A 25,617-nucleotide genomic window follows, 5' to 3' on the forward strand; every position below is an offset into this window, starting at 1 on the left:
CCCATCACTAGTCAGCTTTGTCAAATGTTTTTAAAAAAATTTAATTTGTAGTGAAACGCAAATACTGAAAAACCTCCAGGAAAGTTGAGGTCTCCTGTAGAAAGAATTCTTTTCAAGTTCTTTAACTCAAATATAACCTTAGTAATGTCCAAGCTACCTGAAGATATATGGATATGGATAAATGGATGGTTACCAGTGCTAACCAACAGCCTGTTTAATAACACATTGCACTGACAGACTTTTCATGCCCAATGTAAAATTGGTTAAAAATTATCCCTTTTAGTTGACAGATAAATGCCATACTGGTGTTTATACTCACTCGGCGAACACAGAAGAAGCCATGGCTTTTTGACAAACTGTGCTCCAAAAATAATTCCTGTTTGGGGAGTTGAAAGAGGTGTGTTGCTTAATAAATGAAGCTATAACTGTTTCAGAATTTTTCAAAAAAATATTCCTTTTTAATGGGGCAGCAGCAGGTTTGCTGTCTTGAAAGTGAAGAGGCAATGGCATTTTAAAAAGCTGTGCAAAATTTATCACTTTTAGGTGCAGTTTCAGGTTCATTTATCTTGTATAGGGTTGGGTTCCCATCAGTAGTACAGTATAGCTCAATGGCAGACATAAACAGAAGAGGACATCTGTGCAAGAACAATATATGGGCCCTTTCCGGTCCCATAGCTCATCATAATGCACAATTCTATATGCTTTGGATGTGGAAATGAGCCCCCTTATGGACCTTGACAAAGGGTGCTATATGCACCAGAAATACATTGGTGTTTGGTTCATGGATACAATTGGACGTTTCTTTGGATTCTAACATGATCAAATAAAAATTCTAAACTTTTAATCCATACAGCTCGATCTATCCCTTTCTTTTTCCATAAGCAGGAGATGCCCAGCTGGGGCTGGGGGCATCGACACTGGAGGTGACAGAACTGTAAAGAACACAATGAACAAGCAAGCAGAAGCTATGGTATCAGCTATAAGTGAATAACAATGGGCACTGATCCATGCCTGATTATTTTTGACAAATGCAAGGATTTCCACACTAAACATCACAGTATGCTAATGCAAACTTGGCCAGTTCTGTTACTGATCCAGCCTGGTGACCAAAATTACAATGGTGTCGGTGCTTAAAGTATTCGCCAGATAAAGGACAGAGTCCAGGTATGACTTAACCATCAGAAGGTGTATGTCTGTTTGCTGAAGTGTGTCAGCTTGGAACTGTGGCAGATAAAAATCAAATGTGCGGTCAGTAGGCCTATGCTTAGCAAAAGCTTCAGCAAGCAGGAAACCCGGCCAAGAAGAATTACCTTAATATTCCCCTCCACATCCACCTACTGCTGCTGCTCATCCTCCCCCTCATCCACATTGGGCTGCCTGTAACAGTGACCTTGAGGTTCCCCACCAGCCCCAGGACGGCGATTAACATGTAGAATTTGCTGTTCTTCCACCATGTGAGTCTTCTGTGGTTGATGCATCTGTTTTTTTTTGTGATTTAAGTGAATTGTACCGCCAATTGTGTGAAATCGACACAAAATCAATTTGAATCAAATTGATTTGCTCATCTCTTGTAAATATGGATATTTAGGGCAGCACGGTGGCTCAGTGGTTAGCACTGCAGCCTAGCAGCGCTGGGGTCCTGGATTTGAATCCCACCAAGGACAACATCTGCAAGGAGTTTGTATGTTCTCCCAGTGTTTGCGTGGGTTTCCTCCGGGTTCTCCAGTTTCCTCCCACACTCCAAAGACATACTGATAGGGAATCTAGATTGTGAGCCCCATGGGGACAGTGCCCATAATGTCTGTAAAGCGCTACAGAATATGATGGCGCTATATAAGTGAGTAAAATAAATAAATAAATATTTACTTTCACTAACAGCAAGCACAGTGAACTTAAAATGGTCAGTCATAAAAAAGTATACATCATTTATATAAATTAAGACAAATCCATAATGATCACCCTTAGCCTTCATTTAAACCCTAACAGATGCATCTATGAATATTTACAGCAATGCTCCCTTCTAAGTCACCCTTATGCTATTATAAGGCATATAGAGAGGGGTGTCCCTATTCATTAGGCATTTACCCAATATTACAATGTTACAAGCCTAAGGTCTACATTAACTATACGTCCTTTTATTAGAGACCTCTGTTTTTTGCCTATTTCTGTATTAACATGCATTTACTATGAGGACGTTTTCCTGGCGGTCACAAAGCCAAATCAAACAGAGAGTACTTAGCAGCTCATAAATGTAAAATAAACACCATTTAACAGAGAGAAAAGAACTGGTGGGGTAGGAGACTGCTGAATGTGCAAAACAGTAAGGCCGGTAGTAATGTTCATACTGTGAAAGTCATATTATAACTAATGACCATAGATATGCATTAAAATCACTACTGGCACCATTAAAATTCAGAAACATAGGCACTATATATTATATTCATTAATCTCTATAACTAGCACCATACTAACTATACTTTGGCTGGCTCTATAATACAGTACATGTATCGTAACTGGTACTGTTATCTATGCATTATGGCTGGTACCATCATACGGTATATACACTGTGTTGAGGGAGGGCAATGGCCCTTCACGGTTGACCAAGTGAGTGTCAAATTATTATGCTATAAAGTTGATTGCAATCCACAGAAAACCAAACAGAGACAGTGCTCTGTATGGGAGGATTCAGAGAATCTCTAATCCCGTTTATTTCTATTTAGCATTTTATATTGTTTTGAGTATATCAATAGCCAATCACCTACAGCCGTACTACAGTACTACAGGCTTAGGCCAATGTTAGTGCAATTATTACGGAAACACACATATGGTCATATATCATCGTTAGTTCGGCGCATGATGGAAATTTACAAGGTTACCCATCCCGGCTCAGACTAGTCAGATAACGGGAGCAGGGTGTCTCACAGAATGTTCTTGTGAGAAAAGGTTAGTGTGGGAAAGATGCATGTGAAGCATGAGAAAAGAAGGAAAGAATGTATGTTATGCAAAGAGTATAATAACATTATTTTGAAGGAAGCAGACAAAATGGAGTTGCTATAGCATGAGTATCAATATGTCCTTTACACTTGGATAGCATGAATATTAATATGTCCTTTACAACTGTAAATGGTACTATTACATTTGCACTATATCTGGTACTATGATATAGTATATACACTGTAATTGGCACTATTATATATGGACTATGGCTGGTACTATCATACATTAAATACAGTATAACTAGCACTATTATATATGCAATATGGTTGGTACTATCATACAGTATATATACTTTAACTGGCACTATTATATCTGCACTGTGGTTGGTACTATTATAGAGTATATACACTAACTGGCACTATTATATATGTAATATGATTGGTACTATCATACAGTATACAGTATATACTTTAAATGGTACTGATATATATGCACTATGGCTGGTACTATCATACAGTATATATACTGTAACTGGTACTGTTATATATGCACTATGGCTGGTACTATCATACAGTATATATACTGTAACTGGTACTGTTATATATGCACTATGGCTGGTACTATCATACAGTATATATCTGTAACTGGTACTGTACTGTACAGTGATTGACTATTTCTGACAGTCTCAAAGATAATGAATTGAGCAGAGGGCAGGCATGCACAGCTCCACTCTATTTAGGAAGGGGCTGCGAAGTGGTCAGACCCCCAGTGATCAGCAATTTATTGTTTATCACATGTATAGGGGATAACTGGATCTTTTTGGGAATAACCTTTTAACCTGCACCGGGGCCCGGAAGTGCAGAGGGGCCCTTGCAGGACGATTAATAAGAGCAATCTGGCCAGAGGCTCCGAGGGGCCCATGGTCAGATTGCCCTCATCATAAGCAGCGTGTCGGGCAGGTATCGTTCCTGCGGTTCCTTGGCAGCGGAGACGCAGAAACACATCCTCTGCTTCCAGCCTGGCGCTTTCTCTGTGACACAGGAGCATGCCTGTGTCATTTAGAAAGTTCCCGGCAAGAAGAAGGAAGCTGTGCTGCGGCGAGGAAAAGGACGGAGAGGTGTGTTTGTGTTGGGGAGCAATAAACTGGGGGAGCAATACACTGAGGAGGCAATAAACTGGGGAGGCAATACACTGAGGGACCAAACTGGGGAGGCAATTCAGTGGGGGAGCAATACACTGGGGGAGCAATACACTGGGAAGGCGATACACTGGGGAAGCAATAAACTGGGGAGGCGATCCACTGGGGGAGCAATAAACTGGGGAGGCGGTACACTGGGGGAACAATAAAATGGGGAGGCGGTGAACTGGGGGAGCAATACACTGGGGAGGCGATACACTGGGGAGGCGATACACTGGGGAAGCAATACACTGGGAAAGCAATACACTGGGAAAGCAATACACTGGGAAAGCAATACACGGTGGAGGAATACACTGGAGAGGCGATATACTGGGAGAGCAATAAACTGAGCAGGCGGTAGACTGGGGGAGCAATAAACCTGGGAGGCGGTACACTGGGGGAACAATACACTCAAAAGGCGATAGATACACTGGGGGAGCAATAAACTGGGGAGGCGATCCACTGGAGGACCAATAAACTGGGGAGGTGGTACACTGGGGGAGCAATAAACTTGGGAGGCGATACACTTGGGTACACCAGAGAATACACAAGTACCATGTGTATTCTCTGGTGTGGAGAATCCCTTTTTGTTACATGGGTCCCTCTAAGCATAAAGTGATCATAAGATGTCCCACTGCAGAGACCCCCAGTAACATACTGGCCAACTGTCCTGAACTTGCCTTGACTATCCAGAATTTTCAGACAGAGACAGTCCTGGCCAATTTAGGCCAACCAGTATCATAAGTGGGAGGGGTTTATGTGAACCCCAGCCTAAATATGGTACAAGGATGAACGGGTCGTTCGTTCGTGAGTTAAAAGCAGTGTTAAACATACCTAATTTCCCTTCTAATGTTACTAAGTTTGCAATAGTTTCCCAAGAAGTAAGTTAAAAGTGTCCTATTCCTCTGCAGCACCTAAAGAGGTGAAATGAAGCATTAGAAATTTATATTGAGACCCACTATACAAGATGTCTAGAAAGCTGCATATAAAATCAGCAGTAGGATGCAAATTATTAGAAAGTAGGAAAAAATTACAGATATTAAATAATAATAACTTCTTACCTGCACTAGCAGCCATATCGACAAACGTCCCGTCGCCTTTATTCTGAAAGAGAAAATTTGGTCCATTCTCGTTGTCACAAAAAATATCCGAGGCGGCCGAGCTCAGGATTGGTCCAACAGTGACACCACGTCCACCTATAAAAGAGAAAGAGAGGGGAATATAACTAATGAGCAGAAGTGAATGAGTAAATGATTGTCTCTTAAAGTAACGCAATGGGTAAACCTGGGAATAAAAATTCTGATAACCACTACTCTTCTCCATAAAAAGAAGGCTAAATAAACATAAAAAAACAAGTCTTCCATTTGTTATTTGTCTATTAAGGGCTTCTCCTTCTCCACCCTTCAATGCTTGTTCCCGCAAAATTAGGGGTTAGAAAAAGAAGACTGGGTATTTTTCTATCTGCCTGAAACAAATAAAACGTAAAATAATATTCTAAAGACGTATGCAAATTATCTTATACAAGTAATGTTTTAACAATAAACCTGAGGCTCAGCACTAATACTGGCCATTATATAACTCGTATCATGTATTTCTCACGAGCTTTCCACTTAGCAGACTCTAGCTCTAACCTTCAGTTGTCTCTGAGCTAGTGGGTAGAGACTAGCTGCTATGATGTCTCCCTTACACAGTACACACAGACATTACTGCTCTCCTGTCTCTATGTAGTAGTAGCACATGCTCAGAAGCTTGGAGGACATTGTACAGTAGTACTGAGCAGTGTATCTGTGAATCCAGTTCTTTCCGAGATAAACACTTACTAGAAAGCAGCACCCTGTGTGTTTCGTCTTCCAGTCCCCTTTCCACAGACTTCAATTAGCAGCTGTAATCTGACCCCTTAGCCCCTTAGTAAGATTAAAGTCCTTCTAATTTTGACCAAGATGGATTTTTGCAGTTTTTAAGAGTGAATGCTGAGTTAAGGAGGATGGAGGAGGTGAAGAAGTGGCTCATAAGTGGAGAAATATTTATCTGATAAGATTAATAACAAAGTTACTTATGCAAACTCATGCAAAGTTTGTTGAAATGACAGTGACCATTTATCTTGTGCAATAAAAGTATTATAAAAAACAAGTAACTTTATGACAGAACACAACTCATATTACAATCTCTTGTTTGCTGCGTAAGCAATATGACACACAATTATTTTACAAAGTTATTATAAATGCAAAACACAAATGATAATGAGAAATGGATGATACAAGTTCCTTTTCATTAGGAGAACAGAATAATATGCATCATATCATCATTGTTACAATGTTTTCTTGGTTCACAGAATATGCGTTCAGAAATTAAAAGTATTTCTAACATTATGAGAATATTCAAGGGACTATTTACTATAGCAATGTCCAACTGGGGTCCCATGTGGAATGATTATTTAAAGTGGCAGGTCAACTGTATTACGAAGCCCTGCTTTTGCTGCAACTGCCAGGATTGAAGATTTCACCCTGGAACTTCAACCTCTTAAATGCTGCATCAAAAGCGACCAAGGCATTGTAGCGGTTAGACAGATGGAGGAGTCTCCCTCTGTCACCCCAGTATTCTCTGGCTCCACAATAAAAAAAAAAGGATCAAAAAGCCATATTTGCTCCAAAATAGTACCAATGAAAATATCAATTCATCCTGCTAAAAATGCCCTCACACAGAAAAATTAAATAGTTATAGCTCCTATCCATAAATGTTTTTTAAGTGTTTCTATTGTGCAAAAGTAGTAAAACAAACTAAGTAAATTTGCTATCATGTCATTTATACCACCAAAAGAAAGATCAGAAATGATGAATTTCAAAGTCTGGTTCTTTTGTTTTCATTGGGTAAGATGATCCCAGCTTTAGAGATGTCCAACAGAGATTTACTACACTCTACACTTTGGAAATGTACCGATGTTTGGCCAAACCAAGTGTGTATGTCAGTGGTGTAACTTGAAGTTTGTGCGCCCCTCACAGTTCTTTAATCCCTTCACGACCTTGGGATTTTCCATTTTTTGCTTTTCCGTGTTTTGCTCCACTTCTGCCCAGAGCCATAACTTTTTTTATTTTTCGGACAATATGTCTGTGTGAGGGCTGTGTTGTATTTTTGATTGACTCCATTATGATTCTCCAGGTCATTATGAGTTTGCACATACCAAACAAGTATAGATTCTTTTTTATTTAAATGGTGAAAAAAAAGTCCAAAATTTGTAAAAAAAAAAATAAATAAAAAATGGCGCCATTTAACAAGACCTGTAGTGCCTCTATTTTTCATGATCCGGAGCAGGGTGAGAGTTTATTTTTTGCACCCTGAGCTGACGTTTTTATTCATACCATTTTGGGGCAGATACGATGTTTTGATCGCCTGTTATTGCATTTGATTGCAATGTTGCGGCGACCAAAAAAAACACATTTTTTCTGGAGTTTTGATTTTTTTTTTCGTTATGCCGTTTACCAATTGGATTAATTCTCTTTATATTTTGATAGATTGGGCGTTTTTGATTTTTTTTGCTTTATTTTGAATGGGGCAAAAGGGAGGTCGATCTGAACTTTATATTTTTTTAAAAAATATATATATTTTTTTTTAAAAAAAAAAATTCTACTTTTCACTTGCTTCAATAGTCTCCTTGGGAGACTTGAAGCTGTGATCATTTGATCACCTGTGCTACACATAGCAGGGTTTCGGCCCCGCTATGTGTAGCAGAATTGATCATCCGCTATGAGCGCATGGGGCGGCGCTCATAGCAGACCAGCAATGACAACCACAGGGGTCTCCTGCAGACCCCGAATTGTCATGCGGCATGCCAACCCATCGGAGCCCTGCGATCATGTGACATGGGTGCCGATAGGCGGAGGTAGTGATGTGCATCCGGTTTGCGTAAGTTAAATGCCACTGTCGGAGACTGACAGTGGCATTTAACATGTTAACAGCTGCGAGTGGAACGCGACTCCACCTGTGGCTTTAGGGGCACTTGACAGCTGATCAGATCAGCTGTCAAGTGCCTGAAAACATGCGGGCTCAGCGCTGGAGCCTGCATGGAATGCAGGGACACTACCTACAACATAACTATACGTCATAGGTCAAGAAGGGGTTAACAGTATTGGTCTTCTCATTTCGGCCAAAAGAAGGTACCTTGTGCTCCAAGTCCCGGGTATGAATGCAACCCTTGCATCCTCTGTAGGTATGCTCCTGGTGCATGTGTATACAGGAAGTCAGGAGCAATAGCTTCTGGACAAATAAAAGTACACAAGTATTCAACCAAGGACTGAGGTTCTGAGAGCTGAACTTTATAGACGTGTGACTTTTTCAACCTTTCTAACTAAGAAACAATGACCCTCCATCTACACTGTGTGCAGAATTATTAGGCAAGTTGTATTTTAGAGGATTATTTTTATTATTGATGAACAACTATGTTCTCAATCAACCCAAAAGACTCATAACTATTCAAGCTTAATATTTTTGGAAGTTGGAGTGGTTTTTTTTTTTAGATTTGGCTATCTTAGGAGGATATCTGTTTGTGCAGGTAACTATTACTGTGACGAATTATTAGGCAATTTAATAAAAACCAAATATAATCCCATCTCACTTGTTTATTTTCACCAGGTAAACCAATATCAGTGGACAAAATTTAGAAATAAACATTTCTGACATGCAAACACCAAAACCAAAAAAATTAGTGATGAATATAGCCACCTTTCTTTATGATGACACTCAACAGCCTTCCATCCATAGATTCTGTCAGTTGCTTGATCTGTTTTCAATCTACATTGTGTGCAGCAGCCACCACAGCCTCCCAGACACTGTTCCGAGAGGTGTACTGTTTTCCCTCCCTGTAGATCTCACATTTTATGATGGACCTCAGGTTCTCTATGGGGTTCAGATCAGGTGAACAAGGGGGCCATGTCATTATTTTTTCTTCTTTTAGACCTTTACTGGCCAGCCATGCTGTGGAGTAGTTGGATGCATGTGATGGAGCATTGTCCTGCATGAAAATCATGTTTTTCTTGAACGATACCAACTTCTTCCTGTACCACTGCTTGAAGAAGTTGTCTTCTAGAAACTGGCAGTAGGTCTGGGAGTTGAGCTTCACTCCATCCTCAACCCGAAAAGGTCTCACAAGTTCATCTTTGATGATACCAGCCCATACCAGTACCCCACCTCCACCTTGTTGGCGTCTGAGTCGGAGTGGAGCTCTCTGTCCTTTACTGATCCAGCCTCTGGCCCATCCATCTGGCCCATCAAGAGTCACTCTCATTTCATCAGTCCATAAAACCTTTGAAAAATAAGTCTTAAGATATTTCTTGGTCCATTCTTGATGTTTTATCTTATGTTTCTTGTTCAAAGGTGGTCGTTTTTCAGCCTTCCTTACCTTGGCCATGTCCCTGAGTATCGCACACCTTGTGCTTTTTGATACTCCAGTAACGTTGCAGCTCTGAAATATGGCAAAACTGGTGGCGAATGGCATCTTGGCAGCTTCACGCTTGATTTTCTTCAATTCATGGCCAGTTATTTTGCGCCTTTTTTGGCCAACACGCTTCTTGCGACCCTATTGGCTATTTGCCATGAAACGCTTGATTGTTCGGTGATCACGCTTCAAAAGTTTGGAAATTTCAAGACTGCTGCATCCCTCTGCAAGACATCTCAGAATTTTGGTCTTTTCAGAGCCCGTCAAATCTCTCCTCTGACCCATTTTGCCAAAGGAAAGGAAGTTGCCTAATAATTAAGCGCACCTTATATAGGGTGTTGATGTCATTAGTCAACACCCCTCCCAGTTGGCTCTCAAGCCTATGCAGCTTGGAGTAGGACAACATGTATAAAAAGTATCATGTGATCAAAATACGCATTTGCCTAATAATTCTGCACACAGTGTATACAGAATGTGCATAACCACTTGTGTTGGTGATTTCTTCATGACACTTCTCTTTTCTAAAGCAAAAAGTTTGTTGTGGTGTTTTATCAGTTATGTTTTTTGTACTGCAGGGTGTCCTTTGCCTCCAGACAAGAGGTATTTGGGTAATCTGATTTATTTTTCCTTTTATTTTTATTGCCCTTGTGGCTTGTCTAGGAGTGTTAATGTTTAGACATCCTTGGTGTCAGAATTTGTCATCGTGGTGGAACATATTGTCGAGAAAAGCTGAAGGTGCACCTTGAAGCCACTGGATGAATCACTTCTTTTTTTTCTTCAATAAACTTTAAACTTATCCGACATTTTTCTTATCTTGAGAGAGAGAGAAAGAGTATTGGCCTGAATTATTTATTAAAAGAAAAAAGGGATATTCTTAAGCACAAATGATATAGCCACGAAATGTGACATTCATGCGTTTTTGGTGCGGAAATTTCTGCAGCGTAAACGCATGATAAACGCATGGTAATCCGCCCCCCCATGGTCCCCTATACAATTCCGCACTTTCAATGCCCATGCTGCGGATTTTTCCGCAGCGTTTATGCGGCGCTCAAAAATCCCCAGCATGTCCATTAATTTTGTGGAAGCGCAGCGTTTTCGCCGCCATTGACTTGCATTAGAACGCACCAATTCCGCAAGACTGCATCTGTACTTGTGTAATTGGCGCGTTCTAATGTGCGGATGGTACCCGGGTGTAGAGGAGAGGAGAGTCTCATCCAGACCTGGGTACCATACAATCTGTAAAAAAAAGAATAAAATAAAAAATAAAGATTATATTCACCTTCTGGCGGCCCGCGCTGCGCTCCTTCTCCTTTGCCGGCACATCGCGTTGGACTGTAGGACCTGCGGTGACGTCACAGTCATGTGACGGTAGGTCCTTCAGTACAGGGCATCGCGATATCCCGGCAGCCAGGAACGAGCGCAGCAGCACACCCCGGGCCATCGGAAGGTAAGTATACATTTATTTTTTTATTTTTTGACATTCTCTCGGGTCACACTATGTAAATCCATGCCGGTTGCATAGATTTATATAGTGTGACCAAGTTGACAAGCACTTTCCAAGTCATGCTAAAATCGCTTTGAAAGCGCTTGTCAATCCGCATGCGGAAATGCATGTGAATCCGCATGTATTACGCAGGAAAAACACATGTACAATCCGCATGCGTTTTTTCTGCCAGGGAGATGCATAAATGCTGCAGAAATTTTCTGCATCGTGGGCACATAGCCTTAGAGTTGCAGGCTTCAGAGATGCAGATCACATTTGTGTAGAACAATTCGCTGGACCTGGTGAGTTCAAACAATTTTAGATTCAATTTGTGTAAATCGCAAAAAAAGGTTGCAGCAATTTTACACATTGAAAAAGATTGCATAAGTGAGAGAAGACTCACGTGATCTCGGGCTTCACCATAATGTATCACAGCTATCACATCACATGGTATAATATAACCAATTGGGATGCACTAATATAGCCTGTATAAAAGCCAAGGTAAGAAACTCAGCAGACATTTTTTGGTGAATCTGGATAGTGAGAGAACGTCACAGCTCACAATTTAGCAATAGAGATAGGAAGAAAAAGCCATTAAATAGTGGACAAATTCCAGATAATGTGTGTTTTAGCACGTATGTGAAGAATGGTTACCATTCATTTATCCATAGCCATATATCTTGAGGCTACTTTGGCATTACTAAGCCTATGTTTGCACTAAAGAACTTGAAAGAACTTGGACACAGGCCTAGGTGATCTCAGAGTTTTATACACATCTTTTCAAGGCAATTGAAGTCCTTGCAATTCATGGCAAAATGATTTACCACAAATCAAATTTTGGTGAAAAATTTGACAAAACAGGCAAATTTGAAATTTCAAAAGATTTGCTCATATCTAGCAGGTTTCGTGTCTGACTTTAATTATCCAAATAGGTGAAGGATCCAGTGCCGTTCCAAATGCAAACTCAGATCTGCTGTTCTAAGGTGCCTGTATACATACTCGACTCTACTGTTTGAAATTGTCAGTCCACATACTTTGCTGTTCCAAGATATCTGTATGTGTAGCGCCCTGAGGGTTCGGTCGCTACAGAGGTATTGCATCTCACCCAAAGGTGTGATATCTCACTTCCAGGTAAGGATGGAGTGTGGCTCAGGACCCTAACACCCACATGCACTACACCACATTTCCGGGGGGCAGGGCGACAATGCTCCCAAGAGTGAGCACAACTGTCCCTGTCCCTGGCTGGAGTGGGGGGAGGGAACACCTAGAAAGGGGGAACCCAGTAGTGTGTGGGTGGGGAGAGTAGATTCTGGGTGCACTGAAAGCAGGAGTATATAAGGTGGGCACCATCTTAGAGTCAGAGTAGAAGAAGAGAGCAGAGAGAGAAGGAGGCTGGAGCAGAGGTTCTGTATGGGCTCTGCTCCGCAGGCAGGCCAAGTCTCAAGGCCTGAGCCTGGAGGGAACGGAGGAGGCTCCAGGAGTGGAGTGAAGGGACCCCAGGGGTGCGGACCGGCCAGCCGCCACCGCACGCCCGCTGCTACCAGAGTAGGGGGGTCAGGCCAAGAAAGGGAACCGGATCCCTCATCTAGTGGAGGAGAGCAACTACCCTCAGCTAGTAACCGGAGGCCGTGGCATTGCACGTGCACGGCCCCTCACTACACCCGTTAGGAAGGCACCATATAGGACCCAGGGAAACGGAACATACGTTTGCCTGCCAAGGCCCGAGGGAGCTGGACGGAAACGTGGTCAATTGTGGGATACGACAGGCCAGAGAAAGGACACACGAAGGGGGTCCTGAAAAGCATTCCAAAGGTACCTGGGAGTTGGCTGAGCCCCTCACCTGGTGAGCGCAGTACGACGCGGGCAGCCATTACCTGCAGAAGTGGCTTGGAGTGTAAAACTGTGAGTAAATACCCTGGACTGCATTACTGGACTCTGAGTCATTACTGTTGCTCCCGCGCACCATCACCCCCACCATCTGCACTCACTGCCCTGAGGCTATACTCCTCCCGTGGGGAGTTATACTACCCCCTGCTGCGCACACAACATCAGCCTCAGCGGTCTGCCCCGCGGCGGCGGTTCTCAGTGACCGCAATCCACGGGTGGCGAAGTCAGACATTTAAACATTATAAAAACCAAAGAAACAGATCCGCCACTGGTTTGACCACCCTGAGCCACGGGACCGGGTCACCGCCACGGAGACTACAATCCCTAGCATTGTACAGAGACCCGGCTCTGGGTATTCCTCCGCACACACGGCCCAGGGGGCGCGTCATATGCATACTCGGCTCTGCTGTTCCATGGTGCCTGTACACAAACTTGGCTCAGATGTACAAAGATGCTTATCTGTATACTCAGCTCTGCTGTTCCAAGGCACCTGTCTAAATATTCAGCTTTACAAATCTACTGTCAAAGTGCCATCCAGCATTCTCAGCTCCACAATTCTACAACCGAGGTAATATTCGGCATACTTAGCTCTGCTGGTAATGTCCAGCTTATTCAGCTCTGTTATTCCATGTTGCTCCATGGCCACCTAACACATCCAGCTTGGCTTTTCTACACTGCCTCCAGTCCATGCTGCTGATCCAGAGACCTATCGCTTATAAAATCCACTTCACTATAACGGATAGATATGCTTTAAATTTTCTGAGTTTCAGCACATTAATAAACGCTGTAGGAAAAAAATCTACCAACACCAAAGTAAGAAAATGATTCATTAATACAATTAACAAAGTTAATGAATATTTTTTTTCTTGGCGATCCAGTGATACGAAGTGTCAAGCAATATTGATATAACCCATCATAAAGCGTAAGTTATAGTTGGTGTATTTGATTACTGGAACATCAATAACCCGGGTGAAACAACATAAGTATGCAGGCACACAAAGCCAAGGCATCTATCTTCTGTCTTTGACATGTTTCCCATTTCGGGAGAATTTCTAAATCTAATTTGCTGATTGCAATTGGTTGACGTCTCAAGCTGTTCATAACACGTAATTAACTGTAACTATGGCAACGTTGTTTCTAATTAATGGCATTGGATAAATCAGCAGACAATGGAACCATAACAGAGAAATTACTTAAAATCTATTAGGCTGATCGCTGGTGCCAAATGGTTGAAGGATGGACTTGCGTTCTGTTACTTTTATATCAATTCGAAGCTGATAGTCTTTCAACTACAGAATATTACTTTTTGGCCAATTCGTTAATAATTAACAGATCAGGATTTCTTGAGATAATTCGGGAAAAAGAATTGACCACTGGAGTTACATGGTAGCTTTTTCCAATAATGCACCACAAACGAATTATATAAATGCAGGAAAGTTGGAATTATTATCGGCTTTGGCAAGAAATTAAAAATGATCCGAATGTTTCTCCAATGTGGAAAAAAAAAAAAAATAATATAAATGAGTTTCAGGAGTTGGAAATCCACAGTTTTCTGAAACTTTTAGACATTATTTTGTGATAATAATATTCTATTAGTGGTTTAGATAGTTAAAGGGATTGTTCTTGATCAGAAAAAATGGCTGTTTTTTTGCAGAAACAGCGCCAACCCTGAACATAGTTTGTGTATGGTATTGCCAATTTCACTTCAATAGAGCTTCGCTGTAATACCATATACAACCAGTAGACAGGCGTGGCACCCTAATTATCATATTTGATTAAACTTCACTTTCTAGGAATGACAGATGGTAGCTGTTCCCAACAAACACCTACCAAGTCACGCCGGAAAAGTCCATACCTTTGAGGTAGGTCTTCCACTTGGGACCACCTATATATGCCAGAAGTGGTAGTCATAGCACATCCAGGCATTAAATGCAGGGGACGTGTCTGGCTAGTTGTGGTTTCTAGAGTTGGTGCAAATTGATTCTAAAAGTATGGATTGCCATGGGTCTGGTTTTTGTACAATATGAAGGTTAGACGTTTGACTAGCCGCGGCTTCTAGAGTTGGTGCAAATCGATTCTAAATGTATGGATTGCGGTGGGTCTGGATTTTGTACATTGTAAAGATTAGCTATCGCATTGGGAAGCCAAAGGCAACCACACACTTCTCCTCCATCAGGTCCACCAGTACTGACATATACTGTAGAAGAGGACCCAAATGAAGGACCTACCAGACCAGAACATAACCCTCTTGGCTGGAGAGTGATATTAAAGAGGCAATGTTTCATGAAGCCAACCCCTTTTTAAAGAGAGGGACCACCATGGGTCCAGCTTTTTTACTCTGGACTCTGTGAAGATCTGCTGTTATCACTATGGGAAGCCTAGAGTTGGTGTGAAATGATTTATAGGACATTGTCCATCGGCCACATCAGTAATCTGTGGTCATTGAATGAAAAGCACTTCCCAAGTGACAGCATCCACAGCTCTTCATTTGGTTAGCCGGTTTGGAACGACGCAGTAACAATGACGTCGAATGGTGATGTTCTGGTAGGTCAGGTATAGCCAGAACTGGCAGACCAGGTGGAGAAGCGTGGTTGGCTTTGACTTCCCCATGTGATAACAGCTGATCTTCACAGTATTTAAAAGCAGCACCTATGGCAATCCCTCCTATTAAGTAGGGGTTGTTTTCACGAGACACCTCTAGATAAGCCAGCTCTAAATTACCGAAGGGGTTTATGTTCAGGTTAAAAACCTAATTTTTTTGGAAGATTTTTCCTAACTGTGTTTTATATAATTGATGCTTTTATGTTGACTGTCGAAACTTCTGCTTCAAAAAGTTTAAGATTGACAAAGATATGGCCGAGAGCAAGGGCAGACCAGGACTGTTCATCCCAAAGCCTCTTCTGCAATTTTTACATAGTTGGTCAATAAAGATTAGAGACTCCACCAAATTTAAATTTGGGTCGATTCACCCGATTTGACCCAAAAATCCAATTAGAGTAATTTGGTAAAAATTTAAAGTGTCCTGATTATTGTTAAGAGACATTTATTATGCTCTGTGGTCTCTCCAGAACCAAAAGTATAATTAATGAAAGGATGGTAAGGGGTTGAAAATAAAATGTTATACTCATCTTGCTCCTCACATGTCCTGCTGCTACAGCTCCCCACCTGGTCTTCCTCTCACTACTGGCCTTCCGGTATTGACTACTAGGCCACTTGCACGTCTACTGCTGACTAGACCCCACACGTCATAGACGTCAATCATGAATGAGCCCTTCTAGTTAGGGCTGGACGACCAAAAGGAGTGATCGGAGGACCAAACAGGGAATTCCGGCGGCAGGACAGTTGAGGTATGAGGTGAGCATAAAAATGTTTTGTTATTTTTTAACCACTTCCCAGGCCTCAAAACAGAGTTTTGTTAAATAGCTACTGGCCGGTCGCCATTCTGCTGAATCAAATCATAAAAATTTGGGGGAAATTAGTAGCAAATTTGATTTGTTCCGAATTGATTTGCTCATCTCTATTGGTCAGTCATTTGTAGAAATGCTTTATGTCAAACTCAAAACCATTGATTGCTGTTACCGAGGTCTGAAAACAGAGATCGACATGGACCAACATGGCCGACTCACTATTGGTCAATGTCATGTAATCCAGGCAGTTTTGCAATGACAGTTTCCCAATAAGTATAATTGAACTGACATGTTTATGCAGATTTAGTACATTAATATATCCGGTACCATTAATAGGATTCATCATTCATCACTTAATTGAAACAGATTGACGGATAACCAGAATATACAATATATCCATAACCCATTAATGCGTTACATTATAAGCAATTTACAGTGGATGGAAATAATTAGGAAAAATTACATAATGACACAGTAATCTCACGGGAAATGTTCTGCGTAAGGGCACAATTATAATATAAAAATCAGTGAATTACAGACCTAAAATGTGGTGGAACCAAAGGATGCTCATGGTTACTTGATGGAGAATATGAAAACTAGATTAAAACATTTCCTTCGGTGCCCATCTACGGTTCTTCAGTCACTGTTCGGCTACTACATTGCTTTCAGTCATCGGAAAAACAACAACATTTTAAATGAATGTGTCAGAAAATTAAGTTTCTATGTTAAAAATATATTTTTTTTTAATTTTAACATATTTAAAAAAAAAACTGAAATCTTTCAATGTTTCCCACTGTTCACTGGGGCAAACACAAGATACATCCTGCTCTGCACAGATGACTTTTCGACAATTGGTATCATAACATAGAGGATTACAATAACAGAAAGTACCTATATATCCAGGAAATAACACTGGATCCACCATTCTCAATAGGTGATATCACAGCTCACCTCCTCCTCCTCCTGTACAATGACTGATAACACCTCTATATACAGTAGATAACACAGGATCCACCATTCACAATAGGTGATATCACATCTCACCTCCTCCTCCTGTACAATGACTGCTAACACCTCTATATACAGTAGATAACACAGGATCCACCATTCACAATAGGTGATATCACAGCTCACCTCCTCCCCTCCTGTACAATGACTGATAACACACTTATATACAGTAGATAACACAGGATCCACCATTCACAATAGGTGATTCACAGGTCACCTCCTCCTGTACAATGACTGATAACACCTCTATATACAGTAGATAACACAGGATCCACCATTCACAATAGGTGATGTCACAGTTCACCTCCTCCGCCTCCTGTACAATGACTGATAACACCTCTATATACAGTAGATAACACAGGATCCACCATTCACAATAGGTGATGTCACAGCTCACCTTCTCCTCCTGTACAATGACTGATAACACCTCTATATACAGTAGATAATACAGGATCCACCATTCACTATAGGTGATGTCACAGCTCACCTCCTCCTCCTGTACAATGACTGATAACACCTCTATATACAATAGATAACACAGGATCCTCCATTCACAATAGGTGATGTCACAGCTCACCTCCTCCTCTTGAACAATGACTGATAACACCTCTATATACAGTAGATAACACAGGATCCGCCATTCACAATAGGGGATGTCACAGCTCACCTCCTCCTCCTGTACAATGACAGATAACACCTCTTTATACAATAGATGTATAACACCTGTTGTAAGATCTGTGTGTACAGACAATGGAATTGTTGGGATTACGCAGCCATTCACAGCAGCAGACATTGGTGAATCTTATGCTGTACTGTCTTGGACTACAACTCCCAGTGGACATTACTCCTCTCTGCATCATAAGGAAGCATCAGCAGAGGAAGAGACTGATTGACTGAACAGGTTGGAAGAGAAGAGTGGAGCTAAGAGCAGTGAAAGAGAAGTCTGCAATCCACCATGTCAGACCTGTGAGAGTCTGATCCTGGAGAGCAGGGGACAGAGGCACAGAGTGAGTGCTAAACGTCCAGACCCCCAGTGTGTGAAGGGAGAAGATGATCCTGCAGCTGAACCACATCTACAGGCCGGTCAGCTTACCAGGAGATGTCCGTCGCCACTAGGCCTAATCAAGGGACTGATTCTGCCATCCATCCCCAGTGTCCAAGGCATCCGGACCCTGCAGCCCTAAGACGGGATCCCTGTGCGACTACAGAACAGCTACATCGAGAAGTGAGTAGCTATTATGGGACTTGTGATTCTGCTGTTGAGTTAATAAGAGAACTGTTACTGAGCTATTATGAGACTTGTGGTTCCATACACCTGAAGCTATAAAAGGACTATTGGTGAAGGATATTCTGCTTCTTTGCTATGTGCACCAACCAAGAGCTCCAACAACTCGCGGCAACTGGGCCCAACCATGAACTGTGTTGCTGTCCTAGGCTGCAGCCATTAATAGTTTAGTAGTGTTAGCTAGGAGTGTGTTGTTGCTCCTTAAAGGGAAAGTTGTCATCCCTATTTTTCAAGTTAGCTGCAAAACCTTAAAGGGGTTTTCCCACGAACAAAAGTTCATTTTAATTAATAGATTTTGGAATAATAATAAGTTCCACAATTGAATGTATTGAAATAAAATGTTCCTGTGCTGAGATAATCTTATAAATGTGCCCCTGCTGTGTACTGTGTAATGGCCGTGTCTGACCCTGTACAGAACATGGTCTGGTCATACCACAGCTCCTGCACGGTCAGACACAGCCATTACACAGTACACAGCAGGGGCACATTTATAAGATTATCTCAGCACAGGAACATTTTATTTAAACACATCCAATTGTGGAATTTATTATTATTCCAAGATCTATTGATTAAAATCAACTTTCGTTCATGGGAAAATAACCAATTCTTTGTATGTGTCAATTGTAAATACTGTTTGTTCATTATTACCTGCCATTCCCCCCTACCATTTACCTCCCTCCGCAATAAACCTGTTTAAGTTTTCAACCTCATCTCTTTGTGAGTGTATAAAGGAGTCTATACAGGGGTTTCCCGAGTCGACCCCTGGCAGAAGAGGAAGATCCTCCTGCATCCCACTACAACTCCCAGCAAGATTCGGGTGGAGGCACTGCGCTATATTGAGGTGAGAACTACCAAACACCCTGCCCACGGAGGCAGCTTAAAGGGGTGTTGCAGATGGTACAGAAATCGCCATTCACAATAGGTGATGGCACAGCTCACCTCCCTCTCCTCCTCTACAATGACTGATATCACCTCCATACACATTAGATAACACAGCATTTTATTTGGGTTATCTTCTATGAGTTCAGATTTTCAAATAGGGTATATAAAAATGGATTTTATAAAGTGGAAAAATCCTTTAACTTTCTAAAGGGGTCTCAACATGCTGCATCTACATTCAACAGTGATATGTGGGACAGTCTGACAGTAATGGTTTGCCCCAACCCTCCACCATTACTTAATGTTTTCAATGACATTACAGGGCATGTCCAGTTAAAAAAAATCTTTATAAGTGAAATATAACCTGTAAAACTAACTAATCACATGAGCAACAAAGAAAAAATATGTTCAGTTCACCTTTTACAATAAACAGTGCCAGATCCCTGGGGAATTCACGTAAAGGAATCCCTATTGGAGAAGGATAAATCCAAGCAAAAAAAAAAAAGTAAAATCCAGCACTTGGTCTCCAATATAGAGAATAAAAACAATAACATGTATTAATACCCAATCTTCAGATTTCAGGACGATCTTGGGTTCTGGCTGTTCTCCTTCCTGTTTGTGATTTACGCAGCAGAGAGTTTCCTGCGTCAGACCGTCATCAGTGCTGTGTGTGAGGGGGGCTGTCTGACTGATCGTTTCAATAGCTAAGCCAGCCCCTTTTCTGTCTTTACACCGGTCGTAACAGAGAAGGGGGTTGGCTTAGCTATTGAAATGAGTCCATTAGTCAGTCCCTTTCGAGTGGACACCCCCTTTAAATTGTACTTGGTAATTCCTTTAATGAAAATAATAATTGCACCACTGGATACAATACAACAGCAGAGGCCTAATAATTTGCTACACCTAAGACCATTTTTCTTATCTTTACGACATTCTTTGCATAGTATGTTTTTGATGGATGGTAAAAACATATTTGACCCCATTATGACATCAGATGTCTAAGCCTAGACCCCATAAAATATCAAAGTGGTCCCCTCTCCTAAGGCTGCCAACTCTTCCATTTTTATTTAGCTTGTAGTTTATAGTTAAAAACAAAAAGAGTAATAATACGAAACATTTTTCTGGAGTCTGCAATCTGGTGTGAGCAGAGACTATACTTTATCTACTTTTAATAAAGAGCATTGAAGCCTGGTCTGTTTTTTGTACTCACTTTCCGTTAGTATTAAATCTAAGCAGCAGTCTATGAAAGACCATACATTTTCCTGACATTTCCACAAAAGTTCTGCTCTACGGCAATCATTCATTTTTGTTTCGAAATAACCATTTTCATACTTTGAAAAATCAAAGCTTAGAACAGAATGCCATTCATCACATACTGAAGCTTTACCTTGTTGTTGGCAAGACTTTAAAAACTGTAAAAATCAAACATTAAAATACGATAGCGTATGATGAAGGTGGTTCCCGCAATTTACCATCGTTCTTTATTTACTCTGCAGAGACGATGATGCGTCATGCTGACATATGACCACATCAGCCATGTGTCCATCAGAGTGACATCACTGCTGAAGCCGGTCATTTATTTTTTGCTATTTTAACAGAGCTCTGTAAAATTGCATTAAAAGAGTTGTCTTAAGAAGATAACACCTGTCTTTTTGCTCTTTTATGGCTTGTAACCCCCTTCTTCTACCAGCCACAATGGTGAGTCATTCGGTAAGAGCAGCTGCTATTCTAGAAGATTGGGGGCATCCTTGATTCTATATGGACAAACATTCATCTGGGGCTTAGTGTTAGGGAACGTGACTGTTTCCTGTAGTTAGTCAGATAGCGTTTGGACGGTGAAGAAAGCAGTGCTGCCATTGAGGTGATCCATGGTCAAGAGGAGACTCAATAACAGGGATAGCGCGATCCAGAAATATAGGTGACTGACTAGTCACAGTGGCCTTCCGGAGGAGGCATCAGTGGATAGGATGCCGAGTCACAAACCCTGGAGTTTGCAACGTAGAAGGTAATGGACCTACACTGTGTTCCAAATTATTACGCAAATAATATTTTCTCAGATTTTCCCAAATTACCTATATGAATTGCAGTCATTGTAATTTTCCAGTCAAATAACTATTAGAGTACAATTGAAAGGTTTTTGTACAAACTGCCTATGATAACAGTATATTTTTAAAAAAATAAAAAACTCAAACTGCACTCAAAATGCATGTTCCAAATTATTATGCACAGCAGAGTTTTCAACCTTTTCATTTTAATAAAGAACAAAAAATGGTCATTTTTGAAATTATAAGCATTAGCAGGTTATTACAAACTGAAATCAAACAGTTTTCAACTCAAAACTTTATTCTAGGTGATGTTACATTTGCACATAGGACCGCTTGTTCGAAAGGAGCTTCTGAACTCTCTCGTCCATTGAATTTGTCAGGTTTTGGATGGTTTCTGCTTCAATTGTTTTGCATGAGGACAGAATACCTTCCCAGAGCTGTTGCTTAGATGTGAACTGCCTCCCGCCATCATAGACACTCCTTTTGATGATGCTCCAGAGGTTCTCAATGGGGTTAAAGTCAGGGGAGCATGGGTGCCACACCATAAGTTTGTCCCCTTTTATGCCCATAGCAGCCAGAGATGCAGATGTGTTATGTGCAGCATGAGACGGGGCATTATCATGCATGAAATGATCTCGATGGTCCAGATGGATGGAGTGGAGGATGGCTGGTTGATGGACACCCCATGCAAACACGGCTACGGAGCTAACAAGGAGGAAGTGGAGTAATGTTTTGGGCTGGAATCATGGGGAGAGAGATTGTCGGCCCTTTTAGGATCCCTGAAGGGGTAAAGATGAACTCCATAATGTATGCTGAGTTTCTCAAACAGCACTTTCTTCCATGGTTCAAGAAGAAGAACCGTGCATTCCGCAGCAAGATCATTTTCATGCATGATAATGCCCCGTCTCATGCTGCACATAACACATCTGCATCTCTGGCTGCTATGGGCATAAAAGGGGACAAACTTATGGTGTGGCCCCCATGCTCCCCTGACCTCAACACCATTGAGAACCTCTGGAGCATCATCAAAAGGAGTGTCTATGATGGCGGGAGGCAGTTCACATCTAAGCAACAGCTCTGGGAGGGTATTCTGTCCTCATGCAAAACAATTGAAGCAGAAACCATCCAAAACCTGACAAATTCAATGGACGAGAGAGTTCAGAAGCTCCTTTCGAACAAGGGGTCCTATGTGAAAATGTAACATCACCTAGAATAAAGTTTTGAGTTGAAAACTGTTTGATTTCAGTTTATAATAACCTGCTAATGCTTATAATTTCAAAAATGACCATTTTTTTGTTCTTTATTAAAATGAAAAGGTTGAAAACTCTGCTGTGCATAATAATTTGGAACATGCATTTTGAGTGCAGTTTGAGTTTTTATTTTTTTTTAAATATACTGTTATCATAGGCAGTTTGTACAAAAACCTTTCAATTGTACTCTAATAGTTATTTGACTGGAAAATTACAATGACTGCAATTCATATAGGTAATTTGGGAAAATCTGAGAAAATATTATTTGCATAATAATTTGGAACACAGTGTAAGTAGGACTGAGTACACTGGGCTAGTGGGGATCCCAAGGGCGCGGGTTCCAGGGCACCAGTAGTGGAAGGAATAAGACGTTGAACCGCTGTGTGAGTAGAAAGACTCGCTGATCAGGACTGTGGCGTTAAAGCTGGGTTGTGGCGACGTAGGATGAAAAAGAGAAGCTGCAGAGCCCAGGAGTAAAACAACAGAGGAAGGATACAGTGTGAAGCACAATGCTTTATACCATAGACGATATGTTCATAAGAGTTTGTGTCCACTATCTCTTGCCAAGTTATCGTTCAGTAAAGACTCTATGTTTGAAGTCTTCTTTACTGAACTTTGAAAACCATGGTCCTGGGCGGCCAACACCATTGGCCAATGGTGAACTGCATGGGTGCAAGGCCCTCACAACACTACCAACTAGCCAGGACTCACTCCTTCATGTGACGCACCGGGGCTTAGAAGGAGAAGACAAGTGCCTCGCCGACGGCTACCGCCCAGTGCTACAAGGGAATGGAGAGGGATTTCTGCAGTACAAAGCACCAGCACTTTTGATGAATTGGACTGGGGGGCATAATCATGCCCCATCCTGTCCTGACTCTTTCCCTGTCCCGTCCCCTTTAATGAAGCTGATTCAAACTGGCGTGAAAATGTCAAAAGTTGCAAAATTGTTACACCACTCTGCAAAGCTCAAAAATTTAGCGACTTTTCAAAGCTTTTTACGCCACGTTTCTGACTTAAAAGTTTTGATGAATCAACCCTTATATATACAATTCTAGATTAGAAACTAGAACTGTTCTTTAAAATGTCAATGCTTAAACATTTTAAGAAGATCACTGGAGAAATCTTAACCTAAAATTTACAGTCACGAAAGCGAATTACCAAAATAATTAAACACTTGCTATATCTACTGCCTTGGACCAATTTAGGATGAAAAAAAAATCTAAAAGCTTAATTTTCCCAACTTTCAGCTTTTTGTCAGCTCTAGAATTGAACATATACTTTAAGCAACAACATCATAAAAAGGCAGCTGAAATAAGACAGTGATGAGATGTTAAATACAGGATCTTACTCTGCTCCTCGCTCGATGATTAGCCAGCTGATTAGGTTTATGTAAGGCCATATTGAAGAAACATTCTCCCATCCTTATAATTATGTAAAATAATCAGTAGGTGTTTTCAATGTGTCCAAACTTTGGCATTGCTGCTGGCGATGTCCCAGACAAATAATTTTTATTCATTTACAAAAGGCTTGGATGAAGACCAAAATGGCATTCACAAAGCTCAGGAAAGAAGAGTTTGGTGCCGACTGAGGATTAATTGACCGTTCGGCTCATGTAAAATTATGGCTCCCTGTCCCTGTGTTCTGACACATCTTTAGAAAATGACATTGAAGTGCCTTTATTCTAGATTTAAAAAAAAAACTTTTAAATTAGCAGAGCATTTCATTTTTTAGGAAAAAAAGTGCATACTTATGTTTATGAGCCAGCAATGAGCACTCAAACATCAATTAGCACATCTGTCCTCATAACACCCAACAATGAATCACTTCTCATTCTATGACATATTCTGATCCCTGCCGCCAAGCACCAATTTAAAAATCTAAACATCGGTATAATATCAAGATCTCCACTTTTTAGACCATTCTTGTGGTATTCACATTAAATTAAGTAACTGTATATAAATAAATATATAAGCTGTGTACTGCTTCCTTTTCATGCCACCGGTTCTATCTGTTCTTTATCATATCGCGTTACATTAGCAACTCATCTCGCACCTCTGATGTCATGATGACCTCAGGCTTTATAGGCTGGCTCAGGTGGTGGATCACTGCCTGAGTATTCAGGTAGATGCACTCCACAGTGGTATTATTCCCTACTCCAGCCCTGTATAAAGTTGAACAAACTCAACTTTATTTTACTGCTGACCTGCTCTGCTATACTGGACTCTGTGACAAACACAGCTCTTCTATACGACTAACCAGCTCTGCTATACCGGACTTTGCGACTAACCCAATTCTGCCTTACTACTGCCAGCTCTGAATGAGACTCCAAACACAGCTCTGCTATATCGCAGAGTCAACTTTGCAATACTGTTTTCAGGACTGTATTGGACTCCGTAACAAACTTAGCTCTGATTTAACTGTGCTACCTTGCCGGATCAGTCCTGCCATAGTATCTCCTGTATTACTCTACTTAGCATCGGTTTTTCATATCTGAGTCTACTCTGCTTCATTGTGGTCTACAACCCTATCACACCTGCTGCTGTTTCCTAAACTCTGCTTCATCAGATTTTATGTTCTCATTTGCTCCTCCTGTTGCCGCTTTGCCACCACAGCTTTCATTGGACTTCCCCACGGCACCAATATCCTTTATCCATGCTGCATAAAAACTACTCATCCGGACCGAGGGCTTGGAGGATCCACCTTATTAGGTGAGACAGAACAAATATATAGTTAATGCTTGAAAAAATTCTAAATTGTTGATTCAGTTGACATACTATTCCGAATGTTGATCCTTGGGCCGACCAAGGGCCCAGCATCTATCAGTGCAGGACATG

At 41.2% G+C, this 25,617-nt stretch overlaps 1 protein-coding gene across 4 annotated transcripts in view; it reads right to left on the minus strand.

The window, feature by feature from the left end:
- CRTAC1 (cartilage acidic protein 1) overlaps positions 1–25,617 on the minus strand; it is a 751,919-nt gene that overhangs the window by 264,075 nt on the left and 462,227 nt on the right. For all 4 annotated transcript variants that reach the window (XM_073684992.1, XM_073684991.1, XM_073684993.1 and 1 more), the window contains exon 6: positions 5,176–5,310. In XM_073684992.1, the coding sequence (XP_073541093.1) occupies positions 5,176–5,310 (135 nt within the window). The remainder of the gene's footprint in view (positions 1–5,175; positions 5,311–25,617) is intronic.

This window comes from Phyllobates terribilis, unplaced genomic scaffold (assembly GCF_046119375.1).
Source record: "Phyllobates terribilis strain yellow unplaced genomic scaffold, ASM4611937v1 Scaffold_5__5_contigs__length_657084704, whole genome shotgun sequence".
Taxonomy (NCBI): Eukaryota; Metazoa; Chordata; class Amphibia; order Anura; family Dendrobatidae; genus Phyllobates; species Phyllobates terribilis.